Source organism: Festucalex cinctus, chromosome 2, assembly GCF_051991245.1.
Source record: "Festucalex cinctus isolate MCC-2025b chromosome 2, RoL_Fcin_1.0, whole genome shotgun sequence".
Classification (NCBI taxonomy): domain Eukaryota; kingdom Metazoa; phylum Chordata; class Actinopteri; order Syngnathiformes; family Syngnathidae; genus Festucalex; species Festucalex cinctus.
Genome location: NC_135412.1, coordinates 386,908 through 401,717, shown reverse-complemented (window position 1 = coordinate 401,717; position 14,810 = coordinate 386,908). Strand labels below are relative to the sequence as shown.

The 14,810-nt window shown below is 41.6% G+C and overlaps 2 protein-coding genes across 4 annotated transcripts in view; both read right to left on the bottom strand.

Moving 5' to 3' along the window:
• Positions 1–26: 26 nt before the first annotated feature.
• nppal (natriuretic peptide A-like) lies at positions 27–2,266 on the bottom strand. Of its 2 annotated transcripts, XM_077511892.1 has the most exons (3): positions 810–2,266; positions 453–732; positions 27–264 (listed from the first exon to the last, which is right to left on the bottom strand). In XM_077511892.1, exons 1-2 carry the CDS (start codon positions 891–893, stop codon positions 481–483), a joined length of 336 nt encoding a protein of 111 aa, XP_077368018.1. In that variant the 5' UTR covers positions 894–2,266; the 3' UTR covers positions 27–264; positions 453–480. The 2 variants fall into 2 exon arrangements, with proteins under 2 accessions (XP_077368018.1, XP_077368016.1); XM_077511890.1 differs by having other exon boundaries at positions 27–732.
• Positions 2,267–3,519: 1,253 nt separating this feature from the next.
• The window catches only part of clcn6 (chloride channel 6), a 15,632-nt gene continuing 4,341 nt past the window's right edge, over positions 3,520–14,810 (bottom strand). The window contains exons 9-24 of one of the 2 annotated variants that reach the window (XM_077511883.1): positions 14,088–14,155; positions 13,384–13,442; positions 13,164–13,296; positions 11,890–12,003; positions 11,586–11,752; positions 11,400–11,511; positions 11,146–11,275; positions 10,897–11,050; positions 10,645–10,801; positions 10,465–10,571; positions 9,285–9,471; positions 8,926–9,086; positions 7,573–7,729; positions 6,482–6,589; positions 6,287–6,412; positions 3,520–3,693 (exon numbers count right to left, since the gene is read on the bottom strand). In XM_077511883.1, coding sequence (XP_077368009.1) covers positions 3,676–3,693; positions 6,287–6,412; positions 6,482–6,589; positions 7,573–7,729; positions 8,926–9,086; positions 9,285–9,471; positions 10,465–10,571; positions 10,645–10,801; positions 10,897–11,050; positions 11,146–11,275; positions 11,400–11,511; positions 11,586–11,752; positions 11,890–12,003; positions 13,164–13,296; positions 13,384–13,442; positions 14,088–14,155 — 1,958 coding nt within the window. In that variant the 3' untranslated portion in view covers positions 3,520–3,675. Of the gene's footprint in view, positions 3,694–5,182; positions 6,219–6,286; positions 6,413–6,481; positions 6,590–7,572; positions 7,730–8,925; positions 9,087–9,284; positions 9,472–10,464; positions 10,572–10,644; positions 10,802–10,896; positions 11,051–11,145; positions 11,276–11,399; positions 11,512–11,585; positions 11,753–11,889; positions 12,004–13,163; positions 13,297–13,383; positions 13,443–14,087; positions 14,156–14,810 lie in introns of those variants that run through there. The other variant, XM_077511882.1, reaches the window with a different exon arrangement.

The following is a 14,810-nucleotide window of genomic DNA, read 5'->3' as shown; positions in this document are numbered from 1 at the left end:
CCAGTGAGTTCATGTCTGGCGAAATGTTTGTTTTTGTTTTTTAATGATCAACGCTGCAAAAATATCGTATTTGACAAATTGACAGACAAACAGACAGACATCTCACTTGTATGCAAAATATTTTGACTACATTACAATATAATTGAAGTTCTTTTACAATCCAACATCATAAATAATAAACAACCTGCTCCCACAGCAACCTTATGGAAATATGTACAGCAGTTATGGTCGAATACTTTTCTGATGGATCCTGATCACATTCTCCTGTTGACAGAAGAAAAACAAATGTTGGAAAAATACCCAAACGCATTCCTATGAGCTCACCAGTAGTGGAAATGCAATTTCATTTGGAATTTACTGTACATTTATTCCCGCAGCAATAATGTAGAAAATAGGAATAGCAGCAACAAGTCCAGCTAACGTTACAAATAATGAATCATAATTCGATAGACAGACAGACAGTCGTCTTCATTCTTCCTCTCAACATCCGAGTCCGCCGAAGGAGCCGATTCGATCCAAGCGGACGCCGAAGCAGCTCCTCATGCCGCCTTTTCTGTATCTGGCCCAGTTGCGTTTGGAGGTCCGCAGGAGATCTTTGAAGAGAAGCGCGACAACGTCCGCTTTGACCTCCTCGTTGGGGTCCCACGCGTGACCTCGTGGAACTCGCTGCTTCCACGTCTCCTCGTGGCCACGAGGCAAGTCGTCCATGTCTTCCAAAATCGGCTTCAAAGTCTGCTGGCGAAGGAGAGAAAGTGAAGGAAGCCAAACGGAAAATCTCTCGCTCTCTCTTGAAGACAAAGAAAACGTACCTGAAAATCCGTCACGGTTTTGCCTCCAACATAATCGAGCGCGAAAAGCAGATGAAAGCAGCAAAGTGACGCAGTGAACTTCATCTTCGGTACAGGCTGTCCTGTCCTGTCCTGTCCTGTCCTGTCCTGGTGAACCTTTTATAGCCGACCTGACGACGTCACCGGGGACGGGAAATTAACGAGCTGCGACTAATGTTCCAAAGAGCGAGAGCAGACGCGAGGTTCAGTTTGAAAAGGGCGAGCAAAGTCACCGACATGCAGGAAACACGTCAGTGAGAAGCGCATCAGCTTTAAGGATTCATTATTCATTTGATTTCATATGAAGTATGATGCTATGAACACAACCCAAAATCACAATCAAATAGATTCGGGATGTTCCGTACCAATACGCTACTCTCGAGTACTCACTAATACCAAATTATGTTTGCAAGAGTTCGCTTTGCCTCATATTGACATTTATTTGATGGTCTTAACCATGAAAGTGGCAAAGTAAAAAATACGATTTTATGACACATGCAGCTGAGACGATGACGACCGTAATCACAAGTTGCTTTTCACTGTTGTTGTGTTAGCTTCATGTTTGAACTAAAATCCAAAACAGATCAGATTGTTATTCAAGTGAGAAAACAAAACAAAAAACATCCTTAACATTTGGACCTCAGAGGTTAATTGGCAAAAACAGCGCTCGCCTCTTTTGCGTTTGTGTCATCGCCAGCGAAATGATGAACGATACGACTGCTAATTGACATTTCGGCAGCCTCGCCACTGGATTGTTATTATTCCAAATGGACTCGAATGGCGGCGGCGTTCTTTTTATGAAGAGAATCTCATTGATAGTCTTGTCATATTCAGAGCAAACAATGGAGACATGAATCAAATACGGCGATTCGAAAAGAGCAAAGCCACAACAGTAACTAGACCGAGTGCGATTTGTGGAGAAATTGCGCGGGAATGCTGAATGCTAAGATTTGAATGCACGTGGAATGCTTATGAAGTCAATTGAGAGAAAAATTATGAAATGATGACCTCCTGGTTGGACAATGCGCTTTTCCAAGCGTGTCACCGAGCAGTGTCAGCCATCGAAGTGCAAGTGATGCTTCCAAAAAGTTCAACGTCTGTCCCATTGAAAAGGAACGTGAAAAGTTGATATTACAAGTCAAATTGTGCAAATACCGAAAATAATGTGACCATATATATCCCGGAAGATGTGAAGTTTGGAAGCTAGTTGAAATGCGAACAGTGAAAATTGCAAGTAGAATAAAAATGACAATAACAATAACTTCAGCATTCCCACAATGAGAATTGCAGGAGCAGCAATTTGAAAATCACCGCATATTCGTTTGAATCCTTCCGAATAATCGAAACGTGCGCACTCAATGAGGCGTCGCTCCAGTTTGACGTCATCTGTGGAAAAATCTGCCAGAGTCCATCCAGGCTGCAAATCATATTCGCGTTTTCAACAGCAAGCTTCAAAGACACTTTTGACATTTGAGTTTTTATACATTTGAGTTGACTTCTTTCCACTTATCCTATTATTTATTGCAGCCGACTTTGGGCGAGACATGAGCAACATCACATGCGTTCAAACAATATATACAGTAAAAATATAGGGAAAAAAGTTTCCACATATATATAAATATTGACAGTACAGGGCAAAAGTTTAGACACACCTCATTTAATACAATTGCTTTATTTGATATGTACATATTTTCATATTCATATTTTCACATGTGGCGTTATGTACTTAACAAAAAAGTTAATTTGTTGCTTTCTGATGTTTAATCTGAAGCGTTTCTGCTTGGACACGCCCAATCATTCATTGTTGCGTTTCCTCAATTTCAATTTCAATCTGTCAAGTGTCACTCGGGTGAAGTTCACATTCGCCACCTTTTCAACAAGCGCCTGAAAGGAGCGAGACACGTCAGAGGAATGAAGCCCGAAAATTGATGACAGGATTCACCGTATTTGGAGATACTTTGAACTTTTGGGAGCAGGCGAATGGAACCATGCAGCAGACCAAAGTCCACTTGAAGGTTTAAGGGAACCGCCGTTGGTCAAACGTTGGCCATTGATGGCAAAGGTCATATTTGCTGACCCGAATTTGCGAGCGTGTTCGCGCTTCATGTGGAGAATGTCACACGTGATAAACGATGATGACAAAGACGGTAACGAAAGCTCATCGGCTGTCATCACTGATGCAGCAACTCCCACAAAAACGCCGTTTGCTAATCTGTCGTCAGTTGCACACAGGGCGGAAAGGCAAAATCAGTTGATTTTGCTCAAAAAACGCTTTATTTTCCTCTCACATTCTTGTCTTATCGAATTCCACGATATATATATATTTTTTTCTCACAATGCTTCAACAAGTTTGGAATTCGAGCGGCACCAGAACAGAAAAATATGCATGCCAAGATTCTGAGATTCTTTTTCTTCTACCGGCTTTCGTCTTTTTTTTATTTTATTGTTTTATTTCAAATAATGTTCATACATTTTTAGACTCTTCTGCCTTCTGTTAAACATTTTTTGCAACTGTGGACATTTTATGGTCATTTTCGGGATTTCTTCTTTTTTTTGGACATTTTTAGGCATTTAAAAAACTTTTTCATCTACCTTTCGTCTCCCTAATTCCGACAGTTTAAAATTTTGGACTGATATTTTTTTATTTTAATTTAACCGTTAATTCATTTAAATAATATTTTTCGAAAAAAATAAATATGAATGAATTAATACTACTAATAATAATAATTTCCTTTTTTTTTCTTTTTAAGAGATCCACAGTGAGCCACAGGAAAGGGACAAAACAAGTTGCAAAGAACTGCCGTATTGGCTGTAAGGAAAGGTCGCCCCTGGACTGGTCGCTGGTCGGTCACTCAAGATTTCTTTCCTGTTAACGACACCGGAGAAAGTCTCATTATGTTGTTGCAATACATCAGCGGGATTTGTGATCTTCACTACCAGGATGTGGCGGCCATTTTGCATTTACTCAACAACGGTAGATTTCCGAGGAATTTGTGAGCATGTCACAACAATCGCTTGTCTCTATCATTTTCTAAAAAGTCTATTTTCTGCGCGTGTATCGTTCAATTTTCAGTGAAGCTGCGAAGGTCCTGTTGATGCATCGAAGTCAGCCGAAAGTGCGAATTTGCCGGAGCCGCGAGCGAGGCCGAATGTCATCCGAGACGGATTTGGTGGCGTTCGTCAGCCTTCTCATCTATTCTCGTCATGGACTTGACGCGCTTACATCATGTTTTCCCTCGTGCGCTGGAAAGAGCCGCGCACGCATGCGACCCTTCCAGCGGCACCTTTCCGCAGATAAGGTTATTTTCACACCGCACGGATGTTGTTGCATATATTTAGCATTCGCTCATGTTGTTTGGAATCAACAGCAAAGCTGTTGTTCTTTTTATTTCCGTCTTGCAGTCATCAGAAATGAACATTGGATTTATTTAGTTATTTTGATATCTTTGAACACCTTTTGAACTTTTCACAAGAGATTTGAACAGTCATGACAATACAAAGTATAAACTGTATTGGCTACACCTTTTGTTTTGTTTTGTTTTGGCCGACAACAAACAAATTTAAGAGCGCACCGTCGTCCGTGAGTGAGTGCAGAATAGCTAAGAGGGGGATTTTTTTTGAGAATCCTGATTTCATAACCAGCATGTGAACTGAAGCTTTATGGTAGATCCAGAACCCCCATTGCAACCAGTCACTTCCTTTCCCCATAATTTAGTCAGTGATATTTGGTCCATACTGTAGGATTTCAAAATGCCCCCCCCCCCCCCCCCCCGTTTCAGTTGGTTTGATCCACAGTGAAGTCGGATACAGTTTGGCAGATGATCTTCTTCAACCAGAACTACAATTAAAAATTCTAATGAAGCATGCAGTTCTCCATTTAATCTGTAGACGAACATGAGCAGTAGCTCAAAATGGAATTGTTGCATTGCATTGATATTCTGCTTTGAAATCTGCATAATTGAAAGTTTCATGGACTGCACGTATCGGCCCCAATGAAATGTACGCGTAAAGTGTCAGTCATCTGCCCCAAAAACATTTTGTTCATTATCCGAGCTTGTCAGCACTTAGTGGAATCAAAACAAAGTGACGGATCTCGTCATGATGGCGTTCGTTCCTCACCACGGCTGAGTTGCACTTGCCGTCATTTTGCATTTCTCCCTGACCACGATTGGATTTCACTTGTGCACAATAAATCCTGCGTTACATTTTCATGGTAAGTGCACACGACATGAAAAAATAATTAATTGCTTTATGGGTTTTTTTTTTTAGTCAAACATTTCATGTGTGAAAACAGTTAAGAGTGCAATACTGCTCATGAACAAAATACAAAAAACACCCAAACAAGAAAACAGTACTTGTTTTTTGTAAGCATTGCTTGAAAAAGAATTCTAAACAAAGTACAGATGTCTCAGAGACATGATGACTTATGCGTATCATTAAAAGCTCTTTAGCAACCTCCTGCCTGCAACTGACCTCCCGCCGCGTTCAGATGCTTTGCAATGTTTTGACCTCAGGCCGTCATGGCGCCCAACATCAACATCACTTCTGATAATAGCTCAAAAAAAAAAAAAAAATATATATATATATATATTAAACCCCTCAGTATGATATAGTGCACTAAACAGTTCAACACTACAACTACATGATTAATGCACTAGTCATTTGTAACAACAGATTTTCTCAAACAGTTGCATCTGCTGTGCCTCAATTCCTAATGTCGCCTTTTGAAAAGAAAACAAGAAAACAAGAAAAAGAGCCCCTCAAATATCCTGGCAGTGGTGGTGGCGCTCCACGGCTGCAATGACTTTCGGATACCACATCACTTGCATGGCAAATGTTGCTTGCACGCAATTTTTTATTATGATGGAGTTGAATAAAAGATTGGATGCAACAAGGGCAAGGAAGGAAGCAAGAAAGGTCGTGAGGAGTCGGATGGAAAGCTTGACAAGTGACTTTCAGAAAAAGAATAGAAAAAACAAGCAAAATGCACCCTTCACCTCCTCAGCACAAAGTAGAAGACGATTTTATTTGATATCCTATCTATCGCATTGTGAAAATCAATAGTAACGTTCTCCTTTTCTCATCCAGAGAACTGGGGGAGCATTCGGGGACAACCCAAGTTTGCGAAGCCCCCAAAAAGGTGTTGGATCAAAAATAGTCCGCTCATAAATGCATCTTTAATCATGCAAAAAATAGGACAAAATCCAAAGTGGTTTACAAACATATTGTTAAGACACAACAGAGGTTAAAAAAATAGAAGATAATTTCCATCATCAAGCATGGAATGGTCAGTTATGGATGTGAAATCCGTTAAATAGTGATGTAGTGCTGTCGCAATTTGGCCGCGAGGAATTCATGCGTTAAATTATGTCTTGTGATAATCCCAACAATCTGAAACGGAAGGAAGATCACAACATCAAAAAAGTCGACCTCAGCGACAGCGACAGATGGTTGCTTACCTCTCCGACGGCGTTGACCACAGGTAAATGCCGCAGGCCCATTGTTCGGAACAGGTTGAACACCTGCGAGATGCGGGTGTTGGGCGACACCGCGTAGGGACACGGGTTCATGTAAGGGGTCACGTCCTGGAAACAGGGGAAACAAAAACAATGGTTCAGCTCGTCAAGATGGCGTTTGGCACGATGGTTCCGTACCACGATCATGCGGGGGCTGAGCTGGGTCAGGTCCAAGTCGTGGATATCCGGGAAACGCGGGTAATCTTCGGTCATCTCCGCGTACGTCAATCGGGGCTGCGTGACACTCTGACGGCACGTGAACAGGACATTTCATTCAAACGAAAGACCACAGAAAAAAAAGGGATTGCGCAACTTCAGGATGTGGTTCCGATTGAACTGGGAGAACCCAACGGATGCACGGAAAACAAGAAGCTCAAAAAACATTTGGGGGAAAAAATAACCCAAAATGGGTCAAGAATGGAACAACCCAACTTTTTTTTTTTTTTTAAAGTTGCCGTATTTAACCCAAAAAGTTGGTTGAAAAGAAATGAATAACCCACAAATTTTTGGTTATTCATTTGACTCAATTTTTTTGGATTAGTTGACTAAAAAGTTGGGTTGATTCATTTTTTACCCAATTCAAATGTTGGGTCACATTAAATGAATAACTTGCAAATCAAGCCATTTTTTGGGGTTGTTTTGTGGGTCATTCATTTGACCTTGGCTTGACTTATTCATTTGACCAAAGGTTTTGGGTTAGTTGAATCATCGTCGTCGTCATTTTGACCCAACTGTTCTTAATTAATTTGCTTCCAAAAACGTATAAATACGTTCTATTTTAAAAGTTTAAAGTGTCCCAAAAACGGATTTATATGTTTTGTTTTCAATGCTCGAGCATACAGAAGGCTTTGATGCAGCCTCTCAACTGCAAAGAACGGTTGCAGAAACGGTAGTTATTACACAAACGGCCAGCAGGTGGCAGCAGAGCAAAGGAGATCAACCAGGGCCATGTAGACAAAAAAGCTCAATTACTTACAATTTGAAATAGATTTGTGAATGAAACTTAGCTATATTCTAATGCAAAACAGAGATAGATAGAAACATACTTTTTTTTTAGGTTGCATGTTTATGTAGCAATCGAACACAATATTGTGTGGGCCTTGCAAAATCCCTCCAAATCCAGTAAAAGAGCAAAGCCGATTGCTTGTGTGAAAACGTCTGGGAGCGAATGAGCGCAAGTGGCGATATGACGGATTCATTTCGGAGGTGCGTCCGTTTGCGTAACTGACCGGCTGGTTCTCCGAATAGCACACGCCTCTCATGAGCAGGTTGACCAGCTGAGAGCGCAGGATGAGACCGTGGAAGGTGAGCGGTCGAAAACGCTCCTCCATCGTCCACTCCTCACTGGGGGACTGGTCTGGGCACAGGTTGGGGTACGGCATGTGCCTGAACACGACGCGCAGTTAGAAGCGCCATCAATACATGGAGGAAAAGGAAAAAAAAAAAAAAAACATAACGTAACGTAACATTCGCAACTAGCAAGTATGTGATTCTGGTTATTCTGTTGTCCCGAATCCTCCTTTAAGGTGATTCATCACACCACAGTTAGCGTTAACTGTAAAACCAAATACACAATGTTAAGAATGACATCCACTGTATATTTAAATACAAAACACGCTTCGTGTTTAAAACGTCGCTAGCCTAGCGCTAACAGGAAGTTAGCAAATGCTAACAGGAAGTTAGCATCGACGTCGGGAGTGTTTTTCTTTCAAATAACAAATATCCACACACAAATCTTGTGGGGACACAAACCCACAGATGAGGTAACACTACGCAAAGGCACAAATTCTTCCCAATGTGTGAAAAAAAAAGTTATTTTAATAGAATTGAATCACAACTTTCTTCTGTACTCACTTTAAGTGCGTACGCCATTGGATGCACGGCACCACACTGCCCCCAAGAGGCCAAAACGCACAGGAACACTCAGTATTTGTTTGTTTTTTTCAGTTGCTATTATTCTATTCTTATTTCACTTATTAATTGTTTTTATGTTGTCGTTGTCTTTTCAAGTTATATTATAAAGTTAATATTTGAAGGATTCAAAGACTTTCTTTTCTCAAAATTCAAGGATGCAAACATCCAAGGATTTTGTTGTTGTTGTCGAAACACACATTAGCAAATGCAATCCCCAAGGAAACAAAAATATATCAAAGAAAAGCTTAATGCTTTACAGAATTTTGATAGTGAAAGTTTGTTGTGAAAGGGGTTCATTTTATGCATTAGATCTATATTTTGAAAGAATCGGCAGATGAATCTGTAATTGGTATTCTTTTCTGCCGAAAATCGGTATCAGCCTCAAAAAAATGCTTATCGGTCGGGCCCTACTATTGAATGCATATGTCATAATGTTTCAGCACTTTTTGCACAATTTGTTTTTTTTTTCCTCCAAAAAACTGAAACAGCAAACAGTCGGACGAGATGCGCCTTCTAAATTCAAAAGTTTACAGGAGGTCAAATAAGTTGACAAAGGTTCTAGTGCACTTTGGATTCATCCTGAAATGACACCGTCCGTCAAGGCCAAACGCACATTTGCGTTTCCCGCCAACGGAACGGTCGGCAGCTACTGGACTGGCGTTTCCTACCTCCGCTCCAACATCTGCTGCAGGAGGTCCTCCCCCTCCTCCGCCGGCTCCACGGCGGCACGCCGCTCGTCACAAACGTTCCTCAGTTCGCTGGAGGGGTACGACTTCATGGACTGGCAGCGGCGCCTCTGCTCACTCGCGCGCGACACCACGCTGGATTTCTACGTGGCAGACGGACGAGCGTCGCTGATCCATCGAAGGACATTTTACAGCGCATCGCTCATGAATGTGAAAATGGTCAGAAAAGCGCTTGACGGTTGACAAACAGAATTTTCCATCTTCCGATTGGAATCAGGCGTCTTCCAAATGCGGATGGAAACGCGCACGACGTGCGCTTGGCGAATGGCAACAGGAAGTACCTTGAAGCGGATGTTGTTGCTGACAAGGATGTTGCCCTTCATGAAGTCCTGCTCGTTGGGCCGATTTTCGGTGACCACAGGGAAGGCGTGGTAAATGGTGGTCCGGAGGATGCTGACGAGAGATTGGACGCGGGTGTGCGGGTACACGTAGGTGAGGTTGGGCTCCATGATGTCGCTTGCAGTCAGCCTGAGACGGACGAGGGAACAGAAGCAAGCAACTCGCTCAACTTTACTTTTCACTTGATTGGACCATGAAGCTTCATTAATGGTTGATTGTTAAGATGTTGATGGAGCTAACAATGTTTTACAATAAATTGGTGCTGTCAAAGTTAAAGCGTTAACTAATCAATTAATCATTGTATTACCACAGATTAATCACACTATTAATTTGGACGGCAGATGATCCTTTTTAGCCGACAGCCAGCGGAAGGTTACGTTCAAGGTAGCTGTTGGAGTTTGAGCAATAAACAGAACTACATGCATTCAAGTAAATATGTTTACATATGCCGTCGGTCATTTTTTCCCATTTTAAATTATGTAAATAATTAATTGACTAGAAGAAGCAGGATGAGCGTATGCAGTAGATATCAATTTTTGAAGTCATCCTCATAACATTAAATGTCGAAAAAATTAACACATAACTGGTGCGCTTCAAATTTATCAGGCAAAATATGTTGGGGAAAAAAAGCCTTTTTAAGTCAGTGATGAATCAAAATTCTAAGATGTGATTAATCCGATTAAAAAACTTAATCGTTTGACAGCTTTACAATAAATTCTAATTATGTTGACAGGCCTTTACAAATGTGTAGTTGTTTCTTTTTTAGTTGTGTTACGAGTACTTTTTCATTTGATTGGGGGGCGAGAAAACAGACTTCTGAATTTTGTCATTCCAAAAGGAGCAGAAGTAGTTTAGGTTTGTGAGTAAATTGTTTGAAAACCAAATACAATTTCATCCATTTTGTTCATCAAATAGTGCCATAAATTGGTAAAAACAGCAACATTGATTGCTTCCCATAAAACATGTGACTTGGGCTGTTCAAATGAGTTCCTGTGCTTAAATAACTCCTTTTCACTGTCCAAACTGTACGACTTCACTATTTCACAAATTGTGGAACAAAAGCCGATGTTTAGAGAAAGCCCGTCACACTGCAAGCAAATCTGTTGGTTGCACACGTCTTACTTGTCCAGCTCCACCTCAGTCTCCCACTCCAAAAGTGGGACTCCTCTCAACTGGATGTGAATGTCATAGATGCCCTTGTTGAACAAATCCCCCGTCCATTTTGCAACCTGGTGATCAACGCGTAAACTTTGATTTCATGCCATGTTAAGAGAAGAACTGGAATACTTGGTGAAGTCGTACCATGAGCGTGATCATAATGGGGAGTCCATATGTGATCTCATTGGTGGATTCAATGAGGATGACGGTGAGGCTGATGGTCATCCTGACAACGCCTCCGAGGAATGCAGCAGCTCCAATGAGAGCAAAAGTCCCGGCGTAGACGTCCATTCCCAGTTTGCTGCCACAGACGGAATTGCAGAGGATCTTTTGGACACTTCCGGGAAACGCGCGTCCAGTCTTGTCAACATGCACAAACTAACGCTTTGCACTCACACTTTTAGGATGTTGGCAACCAAACGTCCAAACGCGGCGCCGCACAGCAGTGACGGGACGAAGAGGCCGCTGGGTGCCGACACGCCGTAAGTCCAACACGCCAACAGGAAGTAAAGCAGGAAGAACACCGACAGCGTCACGGGGCTGAAGGTACCTGAGAGGTCAAACAATGTCACATCAGAATATGTCAATAAAATGCTGTCAAATAAGTCAAAATGATTATGTTTGCCCTGAAAGTTGTCATCTCACCATCCTGGTGGAAAAGTTGGTGGATGGCGACTTCCTGCGGGTTGAACAACAACGTGGCCATGTCGTTGTACGTCTTGTTGGAGCAGAAGTACTGGCGGAGGGTGGAGTTGATATCCGCACCCACAGAATGCTGAAAGAAACGAGCTCATTTCATTTTTACACAAAAAGATTCGCATTCACTGAACGTAGCATTCGGAAAAAAAAAAATGGGTCTGAAATGATTCTACTACTTGGCAGTAGGAAGTCACGCTTACTGTGGTGTTGCGGCCCGTAGGAGAGTACAAGTCCCTGCATTCGCCCAACAACATGGACGCGGCAAAAACCAGCACTGTCGTCACCATGGCAACGAGGAGGCTCTCCAGAACTCTTTCAGGACAAAAACAAAGCCACTGTAATAAAGCAAATTTGGCTGGATGCTGCCCCGTGTGGACACGTGTTACCTGATAAACTTGGCCTTGGGCTGGATGTGTCTCATGCGATACTTGGCCAAGTTTTTGTTCATGCAGTTGAAGAGCGCCCCCAAGAGGCCGCCCGCTAACCCCATCAAGACAAAGAAGGCCAAGTCGACTGCAGTCCACAAGTGGCACTTTTTGTCTCCATCTGAACACTGACGGGCAAGACGATGAATGCACAAGTTACAGTCAATTCTTCAATTCAAGTCAACTTCCCGTTTCACTTCTTTTGCACTTTGTGACATATTTCATGCTAATGTTCCATCGCTTTGGCAATTCAATGTGGGGTTACCTTAAACTCTCCAAAGTTGAGCAGGCCGGGCAGCTGGAATGAGCCCCACTTGTTGAAGTTGATCCCAGAACGGAAAAAGTTGAGGGTGAATGTAGCGGACATTGAGCAAAACAGCTGGAACACAAAACAATGTGAAATGCATTTGGACAACTTAGGGATGTAAGGATAACGGCAATATTGTGATATTGCCATATTAAAACTGCCACAATATCGTCCTCATCATGTCACGATATTAAAAGTAACACATCTGTTCAAAAAAGGTCAGGTTGATTTCCATTTGGGCAGTTCTAGCACCCTCTGGTGGCTAGTTATTTAGTGCAGTTTAATTTTCATGAGGGATGTTTTGGCCGTTCTATGTTTAAAATCTACGCTAATCGTCAGATGATCGTCGAAATATGCTTGTGAATTGAGTCAATATGTGGAGGAACTCAATGTGTGCAAGTAAATGCCTCGATATTAAGTGTTATTCGAGATTGGAGGTTCTTTATATGCATTGCTGTTATGTACAAAAGCACAATATTGTGCTTTTTTTTATTCATTCTTTTTTTTTTTTTTTACAATATTATGACTTTTTTTTGTTTTTTAATATTGCCAACCTCCCCACAATTTTATGATAATTATCGTATTGTGAGCTTTATATCGTGATGTTTGGATATTGTTACATACATTCTTAATAAACATATGAATGATCATTTTTATATTTGATTTCAACAACACTGGTAATATAGTGGGACATGCGCCTGCATGTTATGCAGATGGCACATGTTCAACTTCCATCTCCAGCGTCAAGTCCTAAGTCAAATTCAAAAAAATGTTAAAAAATGTGGGTTGGATCAGGAACGGCATCCGGCGTAAAAATCGTAGCATACAAATCACGTGAGTGACGCAATGTTTTGACCCTCGACAGGACAAGCAGAACGTCAACAACAAATATTGCATTCCGACCGGGGCCAGCTGAGTGATCACTGATCACTAAACTTCAGCCCAACGGATTTCATCTTTTGGGGTTTTGTCATAAAATGAATTCAACACCAACTTGTACTTTCGATGATGTCATCATTTGTAAGAGAAGCGTAGCAATAAAGACCTCTGAATGCGAGAGGACCAGACAGGAATGTGTCAATCCTAAAAGCCAGTAATTTGTCCAAATAAGAGATTTGATTGTACCTAATAGTTTCCAGTGGTAACGTAATGTTAAGGCTATTGTTTTCTCATAAAACAAAGCGTGGAAACAACAATCATGTCCACACGTGAATCTCTTCGGCGGGACTTACCACTTTCCACGTGAGGGCCTGGTTCCAGAAGGAGGAGCCCTCCTCCAGGCTGAACAGGGTCCCTCCAATAGGAGCGCCAAAGGCGGCAGCAACTCCGGCGGCGGCACCAGCAGACACAAAATCTCGCTTGTCCCTTCAGGACAAACCACAGAAAAGTGACAACTTCCACGTACACTTCATACGATAGCGTTGAGACTGGAATTGTGTCACGGAATCGTACCTGTCGCTCCGGAAGAAGGGAAAATTGAATTGGATTCTTTTCAAAGTGATGCTCTGAAACTGAGAAGCAGCAGTCAAACCTTCGTGACAATCAAAAGTGGTCGCAAAAACTGCACATGATGCAAGAACATGAAAAGTCGTGTTCAATTCGTCGTTATGTTTGCTTTTGACGTATATATACTAGGGGTGTAACGATATCCAAACATCACGATACGATAATTATCACGATATTGCTGGCGATATTTAAATAAGGTCGCAATATCAGCAATGCATATAAACCCCCTACAATCTCTAATAACATTATTGAGGCGCTTACTTGCTAATGCAAGCTCACATTGATCGCTTCACAAGCTAATTCGGTTCCCCTTCATTTGTCAATTTCAACATAGAAGGCCAAAACATCCCTCATGAAAATTAAATTGCACTAATAAACTAGCCACTAGAGGGTGCTAGAACTGCACAAACGGAAATCAGCCTGTTCCTTTGAAATATTGCGAACATGACGACGACGATATTGTGGAAGTTTTAATAATATTGCCCTTATCGTTGCATCCCTAATATATACTGCAACTGCAAAATTTGAATTTCAAGATTTGTTCCTTACAAGTGCGATTGTTTCACATATAAACGTTGTGGACAGGAGAAAAGCAACTCCATTCCCACAGTGAAATGTTGCAATTTTGGATGCGCGGCCACTGGACGTACCTGAGGAAGTCCAGCTCCCACAATGGCTCCGCTGTGTATCATTGGACCTTCTTTGCCCACAAAAAGACCTGAATGGACACAAACGCATTCGGAGACAACACAAAACTGACACAAATGGGGTGAACATCGCAACATAATAAAACTTAACGTGCTCAATGAAGTATGGAAGAAGATATGCGCAATTCTACCGAGGGAAAACAAAAAAGGATAAGAAGCCGATCGTAAAAGAGTGCTATTGATCTTTTCATTGTGGCAAGTTACAATAATTAGTCATTGCACAAATACAATTTTGTCATTATGAACCTCGAGCTGTTTTGGTATTTGGAAGGTGACTATTGGAAATTTCTACGAGATTTCTCCAAATGACACACTTCTTATACCAAAGTATAAAGATAGACCGATATGCCGATTATTAGTCGTCAATGAGCCCGATAACCGATATTTGAAGCCAATATTCCTTTTCAATAAAAAGGGGGGGAAATATTGGCATCAAAATATTTGAAAATACAAATATACGCCAATCTAGACTTTGTTGTAACGTCTTAAAGCAAGGTTGACCAATTCTGGTCCTCGAGGTCGGGAGTCCTGCAGGTTTTACATGTTTCCGCCTACCAACACACCTGATACTAAAGATCAGGATCGTTATCAGGCATGCTGATGAGCTGATTATATGAATCAGGTGTGCTAGTGGGCAGAAACATCTCAAACCTGCAGGACTCCGAA